The 21,387-nt window shown below is 40.4% G+C and overlaps 1 protein-coding gene across 1 annotated transcript in view; it reads right to left on the reverse strand.

Annotated features, from left to right (window-relative positions):
* The window catches only part of TSC22D1 (TSC22 domain family member 1), a 40,926-nt gene extending 33,084 nt beyond the window's left edge, over positions 1-7,842 (reverse strand). Inside the window, exon 1 of the mRNA XM_053455480.1 lies at positions 4,200-7,842. Within this exon, the coding sequence (XP_053311455.1) occupies positions 4,200-6,916 (2,717 nt within the window). The 5' untranslated portion in view covers positions 6,917-7,842. The remainder of the gene's footprint in view (positions 1-4,199) is intronic.
* Positions 7,843-21,387: the final 13,545 nt, after the last annotated feature.

Below are 21,387 nucleotides of genomic sequence, written 5' to 3' on the forward strand. Positions count from 1 at the left end.
ATTACAATGTAAGAGTGATCCAGGCCATGCAGGGGTCTTTAATGGAAGCTGGCAGGGAAACCAAGTGAGAGGAAAGCAGTTTCTCCCTCTTAAAAGAAGACGACCCCAGTGGTGTTGCCATGACATCATATTGTATACCCTTCGGTTAGGGATCCAAGAGGATCTCTACTCACGCTGCACCTATAATTAGAAGAAATAAACTCATCATCCAGCAAAAGTGTTAACAATAAACACTGTCTTTGCCTGAATAACAAAATATATAATCCAAACAGATTGGCGGTTATCTATGGAAGGTGTTGCAAGCACACAACAGATCCAATGCTTAAAACAGCACTAGCAACCCATAGCTATGTATACACGGGTCACCAGCCTTTACACATGTGGATGCAATACCAATACCTAGCATACAGCAGTCACTTTCCCCCAAAAATAAAATGATTGATTGGGTGCTGCTTTAGTGACTTCAAACAGGAATGCTAATGCACATGTGCAAGAAGTTTACACACTACAGCTACAGCAGAGGCATCTGGCAGAGGGGTTAAACGAGACAGAATCCAATTGCACATTGGGGTCAATACATAAATATTACATGTATTATATATACATACACATATATACACACTGTTGAGGACTAGACTGTTCTTTTATGAATTAACACTTGTTAGGCAAACCAGTGCCACCAGTATTCAGCACTGTCAATATACTAACAAAAATACATAAACATAAACACAAATGCCTAATTAACAAAAATGTTCCAGCAACCATCTATTCTGCTTAACCCAGAGGTCAGGATAAATATTCCCCACTACATCTAGGGAAGCTTGTAATAGATGCCTAGTTTAAACAAACCATGCATCTCATCTCATCATATAATGACCCTTTAGTAAAAATATCCACAAGGTAGGCACATAAGGAGTTAAAATCCATTACCTACAATTCCCATTACCTCCATCATTAGTCCAGCTGACAGTGATGGGAGTTGTACCTCACCAATGCTCATTTTTTTTTAACCAAGCTGCCAATGGGCAACTTCTCTACACTAAGTATGTTTGCTACAAACTGCACACAGTCTGCCAACACAGGGCACAGATTGGCAGCTATGTGTGGTGTCCATAATGGTCACTGTAGAGGTTAAAGCACATTTTAGCAATACATGTTTATTATAGAACATTACTGGGGGGGGGGTAGATGTATCTGACCAAAAACGCTAAACTAAAAATGAATTTAGCCTTAGTATACACACAATAAATTACAGTAAGTTTTACTTAGGTATACAAGATTGGTCCTAGTCTTATTTCAGCTTACTTCAACGATTTCATATACAAGCCAAGGTCCACCGGTATGCACCCATTCACACCATACAGAGACACTGCTGGCCTCTCCGAGCTCGTCACACACGCTTATCTCCAGCAAAACACATTACAATACTAGGAAAAGGATTTGCACGCTCACGGGCGACTTTCTGCGTACACTCCAGGCACTATCTGTGCTGCCATTTCTGCCTTATGGTGACCCCGTTTGCGTCTTCACATTATCAGGTACTAAAACCATTTGCACGTAAGGAGCATATGTTTAGATAGGATAATGAAAGGATACATTTTAAAGATCAAGTGATTAATAGAAGGCTCGCATTAAAATGGGTTGGCAGACTATTGTTGAATGGAAAATTAAAACAAAAAATGAACACATACATTATACATGACTGAAAAAGGTACTATAATTATATTATAGAGCGCTCACACTCACCACATACTAACGCAGGAGTTGGCAGAAGCTTATGATTGAACTCCTGGAATTCTCATGGAAAAGCGGAGTACAGCTAAGTGAGATGACATTGAAGGAGTCTCACCTACTTACATACACTTTATAGAAGGGCCATCACTCACTGGAGTGGTCCATTCGAACATAATAGAAGTCAGGGAGATGACAACTCCCCTACCAGGCCTTCTACAGATATTTTAGAAAATTCTCTACTACAGACCCCATTTTATATATAGAAGCTGAAGCTTGATCTTCACTGCATTGAACTACAGCAGTTAAAGTGTTAACAAAAAGCCTTTTGTTCACATCCAAGTTTGGCAACATCATCAACACTCTTTATACACAGTGGCAGTGGAAATTCACTGGCTTGTTTCTAGATTACAGTTAGTAAGGAAGAGTGACCTATTCTTTGTTGCCGTGTTACACTAGACTGCATGCACACGCAGAAATACACAAGTCACCATAAAAAAATAAATACAAGAGTTTGTGGTTCCAACCCCTCTACTTCACCATTATAATGGTCTGATGCTGTCAAGTGTCTCCAGGAACAAGGGCTGAACCGGTCAAACATAAGGTATAAACTGGTTTTACTGTGTGTTATACAGGGCCTGCCACACAAAGGGAGCATAGAGAGGAAAAGTTGGGGTTTCAACTCCCTCACTTCCCTATCATGAGGGGCCAGCACTGGCATGTTTTCCAGTAAGGTGAACTAAGATGGCTCCTTAAAGAGGTCAGGAGACAAAGTCAATTTACCATCAAGTAGACACCAAATGAAATGGGGTTTATTCACTCAACAGAGTGTCTTGTTTTAACACCTTGACTTCACTATACATAATGAAGGTCCAACCCCAGTGAGCTTTGGCTACAGGAAGAGCTTTCCTGCCCTGTATAGTGTATAGTGTATAGATTAATCAGCCTCCCCAATTAAATCGTGCATCATGCAGGACCAGCTCTGCACTAGCTGGAGAAACATGCCAGTGTTTGCCCTTCATGATGAACAGTGATGCATGCTAGTTGAAAGCACAACCCTTTTGTGTCCCTTTACTGAATAGACCCCAGAGTACCAAGATACAGAATAAAAGTACAACATTTTAAAAATTAAATATATATATATATATAAAATATTGTACTGCGATGTACTATTTAATTATGCACCCCAAAAGCAAAACGGACAAACGATGTTTAGCACAACTTGAATTGAAGACTATTCCAGCCAATGCGATATTCTGTGTTGCCAGGAGACAGTCTATTTAAAGATACTGCAGACCAAACAACAAACGTCTGAAATTTAGAACACCGTACTGCAATTGCTGCTTTCACATGGTCATTGTTATTATTTAAATTAATTCGTACCCAGGAACAAGTCGCTGAGCATTACTCTCACACAAACGCTAATACGCTATTACCAGGGAAGAAGAAAATGGTGCATAGTGACTCATGTACAGCTCATGGATCTCACTCTCCGCAAGGGCTTCTAATGAGGTTTGTCATCTAATAGCACTTCGACTGAAGTCCAATAATAACTGGCCAATCGCAACTTGGGAAAGTGAAACGCTAAACCATAGTACCAATTCCATGATACGCGGGAACACATTTCCAGAAGTGGAAATCAGAGTTGGGCCTCTCAAAAGACGGTGTGAAGATCTCTCCACTGGTGTTGGTCATCCTATTTAGCTTTCCAGGAAGCCAGAAACAAATACAAATGACTCTCCATCCATAGGCAAGAAGAAATAAAAACCTAAACTTGATTATATTACCAATGTCACAGGTTCATAGCTTGAGATAGCATTAAAATATAGCAGTTTCTCGTCTCATCAACTGCAAGGCAAATACACAAAATATACCTCTTATATGCGAGGGATAAAATGGGAGCATGGAGACCTTCTCACCTCTTATGTGCCGACGCTAACGTAAATAGAACTGCTTTAAGGGGGAATTTGGTAATAGTTTAAAAACCTTCAAAGCTTACAGCATTGCTAGATATGTAGCACATTTAATATGTGACCTCCCAATGACAAGAACAAAGTAGGACCATGAACCCAATTACAGCCTGAAGCTTTTCCTTAAACTTATGTAATGATTAACGTTTCTTTCTTCTTTAAAATAGACAAAATAACAGTAACAGACAAGGTTATGAAGCCACCCATCATTCCAAACACAGCTTTAAGAGTCTGCTTTCATGTTTGAAGTATGCACCAATATACAACAGTAAACCAAGTAATTGTCTTTTACAGTTACGGGATTATTGAAGACGCATGTAATGTGTCAAGAACCTTCAGCCCAATAAAACTAGCAGAGTACAGTATAGCATAAAAAGTAGCCAAATCCACTATGAATGAACTAGGAGGCCTAGAAAACCTGAGTTAAATTGTGATGAGCAAATCATAAAATATTACACAGGATGCGGTTCAAATGCTGCTCACATGCTACCTCCTTACCTTTCATCTTCACCATCAATCAGAGATGTTGACAGGGGCAGGGACTTCAAGGGTAGCAGGGAACCAGCAGCACTACTGTCCAAACCAACTCCCTCGCCAACATGAGGTAAGCCAGCCACTGAATGCGCCATCAGACGTCTAGCATCTTCAATCTGACTTGCCACAGACTGGATAAGTGATGGTGCCAAGAAGTGCCCAGAACTTTGTGCCATTGGGGGTGGCATGTTTTGTGCTACTGGTAAGCTCGCAATCACAGGTGCTTGGCTCACATTCTGACTCAAGTTGCCATTTTGAACAGCTGAAGGTTGAGCGACAGTTGGAGGAGGACCCAAAGTTGCAGGAGGTATACTAGTACTCAGTTGTTGAACAGAAGGGACACTGGTGGCTGTAAGCAGAGTACTAGCTACTGGTACTTGCTGACTTGCCATTCCTTGAACAGCAGGTTCAATGTGTTGGGCCTGAGGCTTTGCAGGAAGCAATGGGTTTTGAGGTGCAATAATTGCTTGCTGGGGAAGGCCTGGAGCACCCATCGATATCCCTTGCGAGGGAGGCAACACCGGTTGTGAAGAAACAGGAACACTTTGCTGCATAACAGATGCTGCTTGACTTGCAGGGGCCTGATGGACTGCAGTAGATATGTTTGCTTGTTGACCAACTCCTATAACTTGACCACTTGTTGCAGGCAAGGCGGACTGCGCATGTGCCACAGACTGCGTTGGCGCTACAGTTGGAGCTTGTGCTGTTGAAGAATGGAGCTGAGCTTGCATTACTTGAGCTTGGACAACTGCAGTGTTAGCAACGCCTGCAGAGCCCGGCTGCACTGGGGCCACTGCTCCTTGTAAAATCTGCGGATGCTGTATATATTCTGGTAAATTCCCTGGAACAGAACTCTGATTCACTGGCATGACATGCCCAGAGGTCATCTGAGTAGGAGCACTTTGTTGATGTGCATACTGTAACTGTTGAACAGCTGGCAGACTTTGTATGGGCTGTGGCTGTTGAGTATATGGCAACTGCTGTGGGATCATTGTAGAAGCTGCTGGCTGTTGATGCCCTAAAGAAGACTGTACGCCAATTACATTAACTGTGGCTGGCTGAACACCAGCATTCAAATTAACTGTGCCTGGTTGCCCTACTTGTTTTTGGGAAGAGTAGCTAGCATCTTGGGAATGGATCTGTAACTGAGCAAGCTGGGGTTGTGAAATACTCTGTGGTATATTAGTTACTGGGACATTCTGAATAATGGTGTTGCTGAATTCTATTTGCTGAGGACCAAGTCCTTGAAAACCTTGCTGTTGCATTGTCTGTGCCCCTATTTCTCCACTTCCAACGCTCTCAGTGTAGTGACTCAGGGTGCTGATATTGCTACTCACTGAACTCCCACTGGTGCTCTCTCTCTCAGACGTCACTTCAAGAGGGGTTTGTTTAATGCTTTCCACTGCCTTGTTGATTGCAGCAACTGTTTCAGGAGGAACTGCATTTTCTTTATCATAGAATTCCATACATGTCCATCTGCCTTTCTTAAACGGTTCCGTACTGGAGTCTAATTTCACAACTCTAAATCTTGATGTTGCAGTAGAATGCGAAGCAGCAGCCTGTTGCCCTGTGGCAGGACCAACTGCTGTTATCCCTGCTGCACCACAGACATTGTTTATGCTACTAGATGTAGCACTGCTGCCATTGCCAGACATACTTGGTAAGTTTGTATTAAGGTTAGCAGACACGGCAGTTACATTACTGCTACTTGCGACACTGGGTTGATTTACATTTACGCCACTGGGTAATGTAGTGGTTAAACCTGACATGTTTGAGATATTACCACTACTGGTCGCACCAACACCTAGGGCAGCGTTGATGCCCATACTTACAGGGCCACTTGCTTTACGGACCATCGGTGGTACAGGTCCTGCAGCTGGAACAGCAGCAGAAGGTGCTGAAGATGCAGGTACTGATGTAGTATTACTACTATCTGAGCTTCCTGCTGTTGCCATTTTCACAGGTGCAGTAGTTTGAGTAGTTCCTCCAGGAATAGAGGCAGCAACTAGTCCAGGGTGTGGGGGCTGATGGTGTCCATGAGGGTGGTGATGGTGGTGGTGTTGAGCATGGTGTACATTCCCATTGATCATGATGCTTTGCTGAACATGTGGAGGCAAATGATGCTGGGGGAGGTGTGGTTGATTTGGAGATACAGCGCCAGGTGTTTCAGCCTCCTGGAAGTTATTCAAAGTCTCTTCTGAACTACTTCTTTCTGGACCCCCGAGATCTGTGGCTCTAGATAACGAGACATCCAGTATTTCAGAGGAGGACAAGTCCTCCGTGTGAGACTCATCCAAGTCGTCGTAGCTCTCAGTGTCTTCAGCTATGCTGTTGTTGGAGCTCATATTAGCCGAGATCTGAGCAGGGGTTACACTGGTGATCTGGAAGCCGCTTTTCTTCTTGATCTGGGCCCCGCTCTGTACAGGAGGCTGGGGCATCAAGTTCAGTGTCTGGGGGGGATGTTGCTGGGGTCCAGAGGGTAAAGATGATGCGGTTTGAGGCTGCACCAAGTGAGAAGGCTGATAATCCTCAGCGGACAGAGCATGGCCGCCACCAACCCCAGCTCCTGTTAGATTCAACGTAGATGGGTTGCTACTGGCACCGCTGCCCCTTCGGTGAATATCTGCCGGGTGCGCCATCTTCCTGGCAGCTAGATCTGCGGATGGATCGGGCTGGTGCATTTCAATTCTCCTCCTCTAGCCGTCAGCCCACCCACCTCCACTCCTCCAAACGTGAGAAGATGTACTTCCCTCAACGAGGGGGACAAGGGCTCTCCCACCGAGATCAGACAGCTGCAACTCTCAGCCACAAACCCGCAGCCGTATATTCCTAAGTAGGGGGCCAATATATAGAGCTATAGGGGCAGGTAGGTTTCCGCCACTCCTCTGCGCAGGATCCAATAGATACGGAGAATCCAGGGACAGGAAAGGCGCAGTGTCACTTCCAATCAGCCGCCTCCCTCTCTCCCCCTATTAATTACAGTGCCTTCTTAATGACACCCTCCCGTCCCAATCCTCAGTAGGGAGCCGCGGATGCCTTGTATCCGGGTGTCGCAGCTGACAGACGGCGCCGGTTATCTGTCGGTCCTGCAGAGTCGGCGGTAAGCTCTGGCGTTGGAAGCCAAGCTGAGTAACAGGGTGCCTGGGGCAAGCGGAACGCAGCAGCCTGGGGACGCGGCCATCACTGACATCCATCAACATGCATCCTGCCCCAGGCCCGGTGGCGGCCCCATCCTCATAGCATAGGGAGGAGGAGTGATAGACACAGAAAGGAGAGGCAGCTGCTCTGCCCGTCTCCTTCCTTTCACCGTTACGGTGTCCGGGATCCTCTCCCTCTGGTAAACTGATACACTTGAACTCGGACGAACAGGCTTCGGGCACAGAGGAGGCCGGATAGAAATGGACTCTCCGCTGTCTCTGTAGCCCCCTTGACTCTGCCTTTCTTTTCTCTCGTTGTGTCTCTCGGCTTCGGCTCCCTGTTACACGGTGCCTGTCCCTCCCCCTTTCTCTTTAATCTCAAACAGCATTGGAGGATAGTGGCTCAGAGCCGGGGAAGCAGCTCACTAGAGGGAGGGGAGAAGGCCAAGATGGCGGCGACGCATGCGCAGCTTGGCTCCTACAAATGGCTTAGAAAGAGACCCGGCCTGCAGAGGAAGGGGGCGTGGGTGAGGATGACGCAGAGGGATTCGCGGCGGAAATTGCCGAGTGGACTAGGGCGAGGGTTTCGGGAACCCTCGGTTTCTCCGAGCGGTGACGTCAGTGTAGAAGCCGAGCAGACGTGTCCGGCTTGTCTAAGAGTCAGGGAGCAGTTGAGTGCTTTAGGAAACGCAGTCTATTGTGCAATGGCAAGGCCACGTGGCTGCATTGTGTGTGAATAATCCATTAAATAACACAAAGACAATCATGTCATTAAAAAAGACAATGGAGGGTGTAGAGTAGGCCTGCAGTGGCTGGATCAGTTATGCTGAGATGCCCCCCAGATGCCTGCACCTGTTGTCTCAGGCATGTTTGCTAGAGGGCTATGAGCTGGTTGTTACTCATAGATATAAATGTCTATCTGCGACACATACTGAGAGCTGCCCAGTTGTATGTTTGCAGTTTATGTCATAGTCTCTCATTTATATCACTTTCCTCAACGCCGTTTTACTTATTTTTCGAACAATAGACGTTTGCCCTCGGTTTCCATGGAATACGGCTAAATTTATCTAAAATACCAGAATTAAATATTAACACCCTCAAAATAGATATGTCTATTAATAGCCAAATGCCCTAAAGGCTAAGTGTCGCTTATTAAGACATTTTGTTGGATAGGGTATCATTTCCAGTGACTAATTGAAGGCCTCGTCATTATGTGTATATGCATTATGTGTGGCCACAATAAAGGTTTGGGTAATTTTATGTACCCGCTGTCTCCCCCCTTAATAAAGGTCGGGTCATCCTTCCTACTATGATTATTTTCTAGGCGCTCGTAATGTTTGGCGAGGATGAGGTTATCGGCGTACAGCCAAGTATATTCATATATCACACTGTAAATAGAACACATTCTCCATCTAAATGCTCTATTATATAAATATCTGCCAATAGATCATGGTCACATTAAGTTCTGTTCCCCAGCCACAACTTTGGACCCATCTAGTCTGCCCATTTTCCCTGTTGTAAAGGCTTTAACCAGTCATTGGGCTTGTCTAAGATTCAGGATACCCATATGTCTTTCCCATGTATTTTTAAATTCACTCTATTAGCCTCTATCGCTTCTGATGGGAGACTGCAAAAGATAGGAGGGACCTGCACCCAAAAGTCCACATAATGGAATATTTTCTCGGTCCTCAAATGTTCTTAAAGGGAAACGCACATCTTTTTTTGAGTAGGTGTCTCATTGTTATCAGGGTACCTAGTGGTGTGTCCTTAGTTCCTGTTTTCCTAGTGTGATTTACCGGCAGTAAACCTAGTTTTTGCAGCAATTCAGTGTTGCCCTTCCAAGCTGTACTTCAAGCACTAAGGGGAGTCAAGAAGTGTCATATGTGAAGCCAGGGTATTGTTGCTAATAAAGCCTCCTTAAACTATTTGCCACAATACATAGTTTTCGTATGGATATTTGGCACCTTTTGCGGTATTTTGTTAAAAGTAAGGTCTGCAGAATTGTTTCCTCAAATGTATAGCATAAAACACTGTTTACTTAAGGAAACAACGCTTGCGAGCCTTTAACAAGTAAGGCTTACTTAATCATGTTGTTGAGAATACAAAAGAAAAAAATAAGGTCACTTAAATTTTATATGTTTCACATAAACTCAAATATTACCAACCAAAAATGATGACTTTTAGTTTTTTACATACACGAAAAAGCAGGCCAAGGAGTAAAAGTCATGCAGGTTTTTGAAATAAAAGAAATGGGATTCAGCCCTATGTTTCCTGAATAAAATGTATGTGTATTATCCTCTTCTTTGTGTCCTACCAGTCTTTGACATACAAGAAGAGCTGATTCTCTACATACGAGAGGGATAGTGCGCTGATTACCTGTAGCACTAGAGGTCTGCTTGCCAGGAACAGCATAGTATTGTGAATGAACTATAATGGCCATGGGATTTGAATGAGGGATCCTGAACATGGAAGGAGGCTCTACCTATGATTACCATCAGACGTGGAAACAGGAAGACACAAATCTTTTGAGGTTTGTCGGCCTATGCATGTAAATATGGGAATAGCATTAAGCGTTGGGTTTAGTATGCTAGTGGTGCACAAAAAACTTTCACCATACAAAGTTAAGCCAACAAAAAAAAACACTTATCAATATGTGCATATCTAAAAAACAATTCTGTTCTGAATATAAAACATGTATATTTCCAAAGCACGTTAAGGACTCTTAATGGAGATGCAAAATCCTTGGGTCTCTGAATTATTGCCAGTGTCCAACAAAATGTGCAAAGCAAGTACCATCCTATTCCCCCATGAAACTAATTGTGGTTAATTTTAGGGTCAAAAGGGCCACCAGGTATTAGAGGCATGGTTGGCAAAGTGTTCCTCAGAAGTCAACTACTTACCGTATATATGTGGATGAGCTTTTAACCCCCCATTCTCTCACAAAATCTGATTGTTTAATAATCCACTCATTGCCTAGGTGTAGAGATGGGTTTATGGGACGAGCATCCATCATTCTTGCCATTGGGGTAGAATACCATAGATAATGTCCTACATGAGACTCTGTAAGAAGCAAGTCATTTTTGATGGAACCCAGACCTCATAGTAAGCAATCTGCTACACAAGCTTACTTCTCTACAAATAAGCTATTTTTGTAAACTTGGTACACGCAAGGCAATACCTGATTCACAGATGTTTCTACAAGCAACGCCATCAGTTTGCGTCCCCAGGGACTTTTGCCTAAAATCTGAATAATATCTGAAATGCTTTGATTTTATATTCCTGATTCTGCACATTCCAAAACTGTAAACTTGTCATGATCTATTCAGAATTTTAGGCAGGGTCTGCCTAGCAGAGATTATGTCTTTACTTACACATAATCTGTCTTCATTGGAAGAGTTTGTCTGTATTTGTCTTCATTGGAAGAGTTTTTTCATAAATTTGTTTTGTACACAAAATAATTCAATCTGCACCAAGAAGCAGATAAGTGCATTATCTATGTAGTACCGTAGGCTTGGTACCGATCCCTTTTAAGTTAGCATTTATTTTAATGTGCACATAATACTCATATGGTTTGGTATCCAGTGAGGACTGGATACAATGATGACGCACACTTTTGGTCCTTAGTTGGGTAAATGTAGCTATTTTAATAACAACCAATAATATATCCATTGCATAGAAAATATTTATTGTGCTTTGAAAATGTAAATTCATTAGATATTCATGATACATTATATATTATATTTTTAAACTGTAACATTATAGGTAGATTTTGGTATACAGATTAAGTAAAGGGTGTCTATAGTACATGTTATAATTTCATTGCCAGATTGGTCTAATTCACGGTTCGTGTTGACTGTTTCTCCGCTTAAAGGTTTAGAGAATACAGGATATCATCATATGCAGCAGTGAAATGTAAAAGTTATTGTATGCAATATATTTCCGTGTAACTGTTAAATTAGACATGTAGGTGCTTGCATTTAATATTACGATATTGTTGTTAGTTTATATATGCTGTGTCAGCACACCCCACAGCACTGTACAATAGACATGCACAGGGTGATACTCAAGGTGTATTTGAACAGTCCAGTCGTACGAGACGCTTTAAACACACAATAACTCACCGAGTCTTAATCCTTTACTTTAGTAAACCGATCCTAATCCCTGATCTTTTTGTTTGATTTGTTTGTCTGAGATGGTACCATTTGCAGACAGTTTCTTTTTGATTACATTTTCTTTACAGTCTTGTAAATTATTGTGACACATGGCAGGGATCCTAGGTTGTGCTTTTAAAGGATCACAGTGTACAAGAGTTGTGTGTGTTACCAAAATGACAAACAGTTACTCCAATCCCAAACTGAAAATGTAAACTCACTACTGTGGATCCAGTTTACATTAAGCCTTGTGGACCGAGGGTTGGGAATTTACTTAATTGGCTGAAATTACTTGGTATTGAGAATTTGACAGGCACATCTTATAACAACTATATAACTATAATGGGAACCTAAGCATAACCCCATCCCAGTCCAGTTATACCTGCTGAAGTACAAGGTTGACGGATGTCAACACATCCACTAGCAGTTTCTCCATCACGGTCTGTGACTACCTAATGCTGGGTTCCAGAATATTATGCCCCTGGTGGCAGTTAAGGAGATCCAAGAGACAGCTGTTGTGGTTTGTAAGGTTAATCAGGGAGATTTCTCTTTTTGTCCCACTTTTATGACAGCCCTGGACATGCACCCAACAACATGAAGAACATTACTTTACATAGACATGTGTAATTGTTTACAGCATATTCCATGACAGTGAAAAACAGTAGGTAATGGGTTAACGCTGAGTTATTCTCCCGGTGTTAACAATTACCTAGCAGTAAAAATGTTAATGAGATGAAACGCCCCTGTAGCCTTGTAGTGACAGAGCAAGATTAAAGTATTTTTGGGCCTGGAGCTGAACCACTGTTATTGGTTTAGGTTACTTACCTTGTTAAGACGACAAGGCCATTAAGTTTTAAATAGCATATAAATGGTAATGGCTTCTGTAGTAGTTAAAGGTTTTCTTTCTCCGTAACTGCTTTAAAATTAAGACCTTGACTTTAATTGGCCATGTATCTGCATGCAACTAAACAATCTGGTGGAAAGTTCTATTGAAACTGCTCCACGTATGTACAGGCTGCTTGTTCGAGCAATATTATGGAGCTGTACACGTATTGTGTCACAGGAATTCTTTTATTTGGGGAGCTGGTTTAGGTGACATTCTTGATTTATGGTACTCTTTACAACATGTTTGTGCATCCCCAATAAAGCCTTACCAACAGCGTGGTAGCAATGAGAGGCAATAAGCATATGGTATTTTATAGAGTCTCTGATTAAGTTTTTGCATTTTAGGCTCAAAAAATTGTTAAGTAGTGGCCGTCAAAGCATGCACGTTGTAATGTGTTCCAGCCCAGCAGGGGCCTGCTTGTAAGCTATAGACATAGTGTTTTTATCAAGATAACAGAAAAATTCAAAACTACGCATAGTAGCCGACAGTTCCCAGAGCTATGGAAATGTGCTGGGCCCAAGCTAATTGCTTTGTGACTAGTTAGTAGGCATGTGTTCATGGGCACTTATTCAGTAAGTTCTGAACATAAAGCACAAAACTGTTGAGAGGTGGGGTTTTCTTTGGACCTTTCTCTAAAGCAACGTGGAGACAGCTGGGCACAGCTTGAGGAATATCTATCAAGATGAATGACAGCCACCAGCTTAATAAAAATTACCTTTAGCTAAAAAAATATAGTTTTATTTTATATTATTATATAGTTTTTACAGTATATTTAAGGGGTAAGCTATTACAATGACCGTGTTCAGTCAATGAAGCTACCTTTAGTGTGTATGTCTTTTGTACATACTGAGGTTTATTCACTAATGGGAGAGTTGACACAATGGCTTCCAGTGGCATTGTGGTTTCAAATCCTTGATTTCACTGGGCTTCTGCTGTAGAAAGCATTTGGCTGGTCCCTGTATAATAGATAGTTCAATCAGTCTGGTTTCTTCAAAGTCTCCTCATCCATTGAACTATGCATAATACAGGGTCAGCCCAACCCTTCTTGCTGGGAACACCAGTGTTGTCATAGTGAGGGCGAGAAAGTTGAACCCAAATCTCTCCTCCAAAAAGTTCCAGCTCTCCCTTTAATGAATAAACCCAATTTAGTTTTAAACGTAATGAACTTAACATTATTATTAACAATGTTATGTCCTGAAGTTCTCTCCCTTCCCTTTACCGATCCTTAAAAATACTGCCAGATCCAAGCAACAACAGAAACCTAAAAGAACAAATATAAAAAAAATGGTTCAGCGCTGGGAGTAGTAGTAAACCTAAAATGCCTAAACAAATGAGAATTAAATGATTTCATTAGCATTTCAATATGAATTCTTTGCCTGTCTGCTCTATCAGGGTTGAAGTGGCATGGTTTTTCCAGGGTCATACAATCATCACTTAACAAACATCCTAGCAACATATTTCTTCAGAGGCAATTGAAACGGTTATTGAGAAGATAAGACAGCCGCCATTGTCATTAAAATATGTCTTTCATACATTTTGCCCACTTCACTCCGAGATCTTAACGATATCATTAGACGCACTTGCTTATTATAGACATCGCGCCCCACGCTTAGTTATTCATTTAAATGGCACGGCTTTATTTGTATGGGACATGATATTTACGTGAGTTGAGTGGACATAGTTGGTGTTAGTGTGAAAAGTAATTAAGGCAATGTATCTTTTAAAGAGTTGCTAATATCTATCAGAGCTCATTGAATTGGTCTAAGAATTAATTTCCCATGCATTTCAGTGGACATTATGACAAGCATTTATTTATTAATCACCCATGTTCTGGATTTGAAGCCACCTTCCTGTGGAGCCCATTGAATCTTCATAGCTAAGAAAGTAAAGTAGTCACAATGTAATAGTTAAAGGCAAATCATATAGTAATAAAAGCAAGCAGTGGACAGTACACTATTAACTACTCTTTTGGTCCAAGGACCAGTTCATGATATTGTCATGCAGTATTCAACCCTGCCTCCTGGCCAAAAAGTGACATGAAGAATTCTTGGTTTTATTATCTAAAAATCACATAGAGCTGCCTAGTGATAAATTATCAAGAAAACGTAATTACAACTTAGAAGGCTACAGCAAAACTGATGGAGAACTTTTCATTATACTTTGCCTAAAGGGTTAATGGTTTCAATGGAACACAGATGTTAAAAAGCTAGAAGACTGGGAGTCATAGATCTCAGTAAGATTAATGTGTCTGCATTTTGTACCCTAATGTATAAAAGGCTTTTGTCTGCTCTGCCAAATTCTTGTATAGTGATGTATTTTTATAAAAGAAATTTTGTGTATGAATGTACAATAACCAAAGATAAGTATATCAACTAAATACATATATTAAATTATGTATATCCATATGCTAAATTAAATAAACCAGGGTATCACAATGTGGTTTTAAAGAAGCCATCTAAATTTAATAACATTTTAGTTACATAGTTAAGGAACACCGGCAACTTAGTGGTAAAATGTTACATTTTTTTATCTATTTTATTAAAGGATTTTTTCAGTTTATATTAGTTTAAAATAACTTTTACTTTATTGAGAGGGTGGTAGATAAATGGAACTACCTCCCAGTAGAGGCTAACGCAGTGAGGGAATTTAAACAAGCGTGGGATAGGCATAAAGCTATCCTGAATCTAAGACAAGACCAAGGACTGTTTAAGTTCTGAGTCTCTAAATCAGGAAAGCTCAGGTGCTGTAGTCCGATTGGGCTTCCACGTTAAGTGTGGTTGATGTGCAGGGGATGAGGCCCATACGCTAGATTTGTTTATAGTATATTGTTTAACATATATATATATATATATATATATATATATATATATAATATACACGTAAACCCTACATTATACATTGTAGTTAAACAATATTTTGACTTAAGCATACATTCTAAAAATGTTTAATTACTGAAGTAAAGATCATCGTTGACCATGTTAAATACAGTGTGTTCAATCCTTATTGTACATGTATGTAATACACCTCTACTTGACCTGTAAGAATGCAGGCTCAGATATTACATCTATATTGAGATTGCAATAGACATCTCCTGAGTGAGAATAGGATTAGATGACAAGGCAAAGAACACAAGCTTATCTGCAATGAATTTAGCAATGTTTTAATGCAACCGTATGACCAACAAATACATTGTTATTATTGTAAATAACTTTTACGTATTTGACTGTTACCTATATCACTGTATGCTGCCATCTTCTAAGATATTTAGGGGCATTAATCAATTAAACATTTATCAATGTTTAATTAAAAACATTCATAAGAAGTTCTTCGCTTATGTTAAAACATCATACTTGCCATTATTTTAATTTAGTGATTTGATAAACATCTTATACGCTAGTATATAGTGCCTGAATACAACATCTAAGCTGAGAATTCTACAGAATGTACCAATCCTTCTGTATTTTAAGGATTTAGCCGTTCCAGTTTTATCTATTTTTAATACTTTACCTAATATCAGCTAGGTAGGTGTATGTGTATGTTATACCTTGTCCATGGTGCTGAAAGGGGTCATTGGATGTGTCAATGTTATATTCCCAAGTAAAACACAAACCTCAAGTGCAAAAACATGGTCTACAAAATGATATCTGTTATCTGTTGCTTTTCTATTTGGTTGGTTAGATAATAAAATGTCATATGATGGTCATTGGTAGAGGCAATCGAATGATAAGTAGGACATATATGTAACACTTATAGCGCTGTCTAGTTTCATCTAGTGCCTTTTAGGCAATGTCTTTCAGTGTTAGTGAGTTGGTAAGTGATAAAGGAGATTCAAGGTCAATATTCAGGAAACATGAGGTTAGGTGGATTTGGTTTATAGCCAGTGGGAATATCAGAGGTCATACACACTGAATACAAATTAGCTATTAGCAACTTACAGATGTGAATAATTCAAACCATTTGCATGGACAAAAGCAAATGTTCCATAACTTTAAAAAAATGATGTGCCATGTATATGCCCCAATTGTGTATGGCTAGCCAATATTCTGGCTCCCAGGGAAAAAAAGCCTAACAATCTTCTAGGTACAGTTGAATTTACAAGTAGCATGATATATAGACCATAAATAACCTATCCTTGTGTAAAGTGTTACCCATTTAAGGATAATTGAAAAGGGAAGGGAGAGGACTTTGGAACAGAAAATGAGTTGTGTGTTAGTCTATGGTAATAGCATGATTGTGTATGTTAGTTGTTGTTACCAGGCATGTAGGTGTATGTTTGCATGAGTGTGTGTCAGCATATGGTGTTAGAGTGTGTGTTTGCATATGGTGTTAGAGTGTGTGTTTGTTAGTGTATGGTGTAAGTGTGTGTGTCAGCGCATGGTGCTAGAGTGTGAGTGGTAGGCCTAGGGTTAGTTGTGCGAGGGTCAGGGGGAGGTAGTATGTATGTATGTATGTATGTGCAATTGTATGAGCATTCCAGTGAGTTTATGTGTTAGTATGTGGATGTGTTTTAGTTATGGAGTGTGCTGAAGAAATACTGCACACAGTGGCTAATAACCCTAGGCTCACCACTGACCAAATAACGATACTGAGAATAACTGAGAATTGATGAAAAATCAAAAGCGATGGCCCTCTCAAGGCCCTGTACTTTCCTACTAACATTACTATTGCAACATTCTTTAAAGTGCCTTCTTATCAGAATGGATCTGTCTAGGGATTCATGAGTCATAAAATAGAGATTCTCCCTGCTCCCTGTTTTTTTATACATGGTTTCTGCAGTTTTTACAAGTTAACACATACAGTTCACACTGTAAATAACAACTCTAAGCAGCAAGGGTCATTATATAGAATCTGAACATTTTTTAATGATTTCTTTATCATCTGTTTATTGAACACGGTTAAATGTAAGAGCTACAGTCATTTAAGACGGTAGATGTTTCTGTCTTAACAAAATGGATTTATGACCCTTGAAAACTTTTAAGCTAAACCAATGTCTTCACCATGCATGAAGCATTGGATAGTTGTATTATTTAATAAATTATGTGGCTTGATATTTTTGTAAATAATTCTACTGTTTTTTTTTTTTGTCAAAGTCCGATTGTCTGAGTTGCAGGAACTTTGTGTTATTGACCATCTTGGTCAATTTGCCTAGAAATATAACATTATTCTTTAAGGCTGAACAGGTCATTCTGTTCTTTTTACTTTCAGTGCAGTAGGCCATTAATCTTTATTTTCTTCGTGTTAAGAGACATTTTTCTCTTCATACTCTGAAACAAGCAGCTGCTAGCTTGACCTATTTTTTTTTAAATAATTGAATCCAAACAACCTGTTTTTGCTTGTGACTGTTTGTACGTGCTCAGATCGTTGAGGGTCCATGGCAGTCTCATGGGTGTCTTTCCTGGTGTGGTAAATAGTCCTTATATGTCATTGGGGCAAACTCAAACACCTAGTATTGGTACTGTCACAAAAGGCATTTACTGCATTGCCTTCCAAACTTTGGCTGCTTCATGCGTTAGCTAGCTACACCTTATTTTAGGAGCACCCATATTGGAAATTGCCGGTAGAAACTTAGTAACGTAATCGGTTTATAAACCCTACCTCATAAATTGGTGAGGCAAGAACCCACATCTAACTAATATGAGATATAAAGTGAACGTGTGAGGTGGTGCATACATGTACCATGTAATAAAGTACACTTCATTTGTATAAACAGAGGACAATTATTACTGATTACCTCTGTCATCTGATCCTTAAAGTGACCCATTCTTTAGATTTCCCATTTCCTATCTCCCATGCAGAATTGCTCCACTGCCTCTTAACCATAAGCGCTCTTCAGACCATTGACTGAATGCTTTAGTGGAACCAGATAATGTAAAACGGTAGTGTCTAGCCACATATGCCTTGCTTACGTCAACCATCATACCTGGGAAGTTTCCCAGGCTAGCACTCCTACTCTGTTGCTCCTAGATGTGGCTGAAACAAGAGATGGGGTTAATCACTCATAGTGGAAAGGCTAGCCCTAGGAAGACTTTGAAGGGTGGCAAGTGATGGAGAGAAGGTAGAACCTGGCCGAGATTACTGTATATAGAACCTGAGGGTATGGTCAAACTCAGCCTCCCTGCCCTGAAATTGAAGAGCTTAACCCCGAGCCCAGGGGAAGCAGTGTTTCACTCATAGACTCTGAGTTAACTCAGGTAAGTCTGTCTACAATGCAGTCTGTATCATCTCAGAATGCAATGCGTGTGTCTTGCATACCGTGGGGGTATGGATGTCTGCTCAGCTCTCTCGCCAGCCATACTTTTTATTAAAATTCTTACATGAATGCCATACTAACATTCTTCTATATTAAGCAAAACATTTTTATTCTCCCTCTTCAACAAGTCTTTATATATATATAAATAACAACGTAGCTATACTTTTGCTAGCAATTGGCTAACACCGTGTATTCAAACATGATAAAGTCATTACTAGTTGGTAGACATAGTCTCTTACATGACACAAGTGGTTGTCCTCAACAAAGAAAGAACATTAAGTTGTCATCACTTAATCATAAGGTACATAATGTAACCAAAGATGTGTAACTATGGGATAAATGGTATTTCGGTGAGGCATGACACTACTGAATGAACATGCATGAATATATAATACATAGGAATTATATATAAAGGTGAAATAAGGTTTTTGTTGTTTACACAGTTGTGTAGAATTCACGACTTTATTTCTCCAAATATAACTACGATATACTTCAATATAATGTTCTTATTCTAAAACAAAAAAACACTGAAACAATATCAAGTTTTGTCTCAAATGGGTCATAAGCCCTTCTTTAAAGGCAATTCGATGTTTCCAGGATGAAAAGTACTAGAGCTTATAGTGCAGCTGTCATGGGGGGAAAACATTAAGCTAATTTGTTAGTAAATGTATAGATGGAATGTCACTTGAGTTGATTATAAAACATGTGGCTCCTCTACACAGTCTATAGCCACGTATATGAGGAAACCTGCAATATACAGCTTATAATTATATTTTGCAGCCGTCCATTACTTCCCTATGGGGTTTATTCACTAAAAGGAGAGTTGACAGAGGTTGCAGTAGATTTGTGTTTTAGTTCCTTTCTGCTGCAGAAGAGCTTGCCTGGCCTTGTAAAACGTATAGTTTAATAAGGGAGAGTTCTTCAGTCTCTTTACACACTGAACTATACATTATGCAGGGCCAGCTGAGCTCTTCATGCTGGAGAACCGTGCTCCCTTTGTGAATAAACTGCACAATCTTAGTAGAATTAATTTGGAGATTTGCTCAGTGTAAAATACTGACTAACACTTAGTCAGTATTAGTCAGTAACACATGGGAACTGTGCCTCTATATATCTGCCTGCCTCTAAGATATTGTTCTTACAAGGATATATTTTACCACAGAATAAAAGGAGGGAAATGCACAATTACAAAGAAAAATTGCCTCATTCTTCTTAGGACAGTCTTGATAAGCAATGAGGCATAAAAAGTAAACTTACAAACACTGCAATCTTTCCTCAACATATTTCAAGGACAACCTAGAAAAAAAACAGGCCTGACCTGTTCTGAACTTATTTGCGAGATATGAAGATTCAGGCATGGAAAGAATGACGAAAAGCGAAAGCGGCCACGTCAGAGGTCAAGGAGTCAACACATTTTTTTTTCCTGCCACTACATGCAACAATAACTCACATCTGTTTGTCAGATCCGGACATGATGATATTGTTCTGATACACCAACATAACGAATGACTAAATGGTTCTCCTGTGTAGCTTGAAATTTCTTTTAGGACGTTTAGGTTTAATAATCATTGGTACTGAAGCTATTTTAAAATTCATCGGCGTCTTCCACATTAAGAGGCGTGTGTAAGACTTGTAGTTTTAACATCATATACCGTCTTAAACATCTTAAAGCCACGCAGCACCTTTTAATGCAGTCTATGGAAGCTATGCTGAGTCGGCACTGTGAACGGGCCGGGTTGGTGAGATCAGAGTTGACCATAGCAACCGAATGAATGCTCGGGTTAACTGGACCTTTCCATTAGTTGCTTTTGTGATAAGAGCATTTTGAAAGTTTCCACCACGATTGGCTTTAACCAAGTACTTACCTAATCATGCTTAAGCTGAACATTTTGTCCATAAAACTTACAGACCCATAATACATATACTGTATGTTGTTAATGAGCACAGGCACATGCCATTATAAGCCCTTTAGAATAAAAAAAATACCAACTATTATATAATTTGGGAATTGCACTAGACCTGTATATTTGGGAGTTGCAATAGACCTGTATATTTGGGAGTTGCACTAGACCTGTATATTGAACATTATGAACAGCCAACACTGAGCAATGTGTAGTAAGGTTGGGGCATTTCTTGAAAGTCTTCCCACTAATTGAATTATGTATTATGAAGGCAGAGCTCAGTTCTTTTTAGAACAGAAGCTTTTTGTGGTTGGTCTATCATCGTGCATAATCCGTTGTTTCATCTTGAAACTGCTGCTTTGGTGTCATGGCTGCTGGTACTGGATCAGACAGGAGTCTCTGTGCAAGAGCAGGTGCTTGTTCAGAACCAGGGGCAGGCCGCTCCAAAATTCTTCTAAAAGGCCGGTCCGACCTGGATGTGGACCTCGTGGAGGGAGAAACTGTGTTACGTGACCCAACATTAAAAGCCCTGCTGTGCGAGCAGCTAGAAAGAAAGCTCTAGGAAGATAAAGGGAGAGAGGAGGGAGAGGAAAGGAAGGAGCGAGAGGGTGTGAGTATGTATGTTAGAGTGAGCGTGTATGTATGTGTGTTAGATGGAGTGTGTGTTAACATAAGTGTGTGTATGTTAACATGAGTGTGTGTTAGGATGGGTGTGTGTGTTAGAGGGAGTGTTGTTAGCATGAATGTGTATGTGTAAATGTTTGTGTTAGCATGAGTGTGTATGCATAAGCATGTGTGTTAGCATGATTGTGTTAGTGTATATTTTA

This window comes from Spea bombifrons, chromosome 2, assembly GCF_027358695.1.
Source record: "Spea bombifrons isolate aSpeBom1 chromosome 2, aSpeBom1.2.pri, whole genome shotgun sequence".
Lineage (NCBI taxonomy): Eukaryota > Metazoa > Chordata > Amphibia > Anura > Pelobatidae > Spea > Spea bombifrons.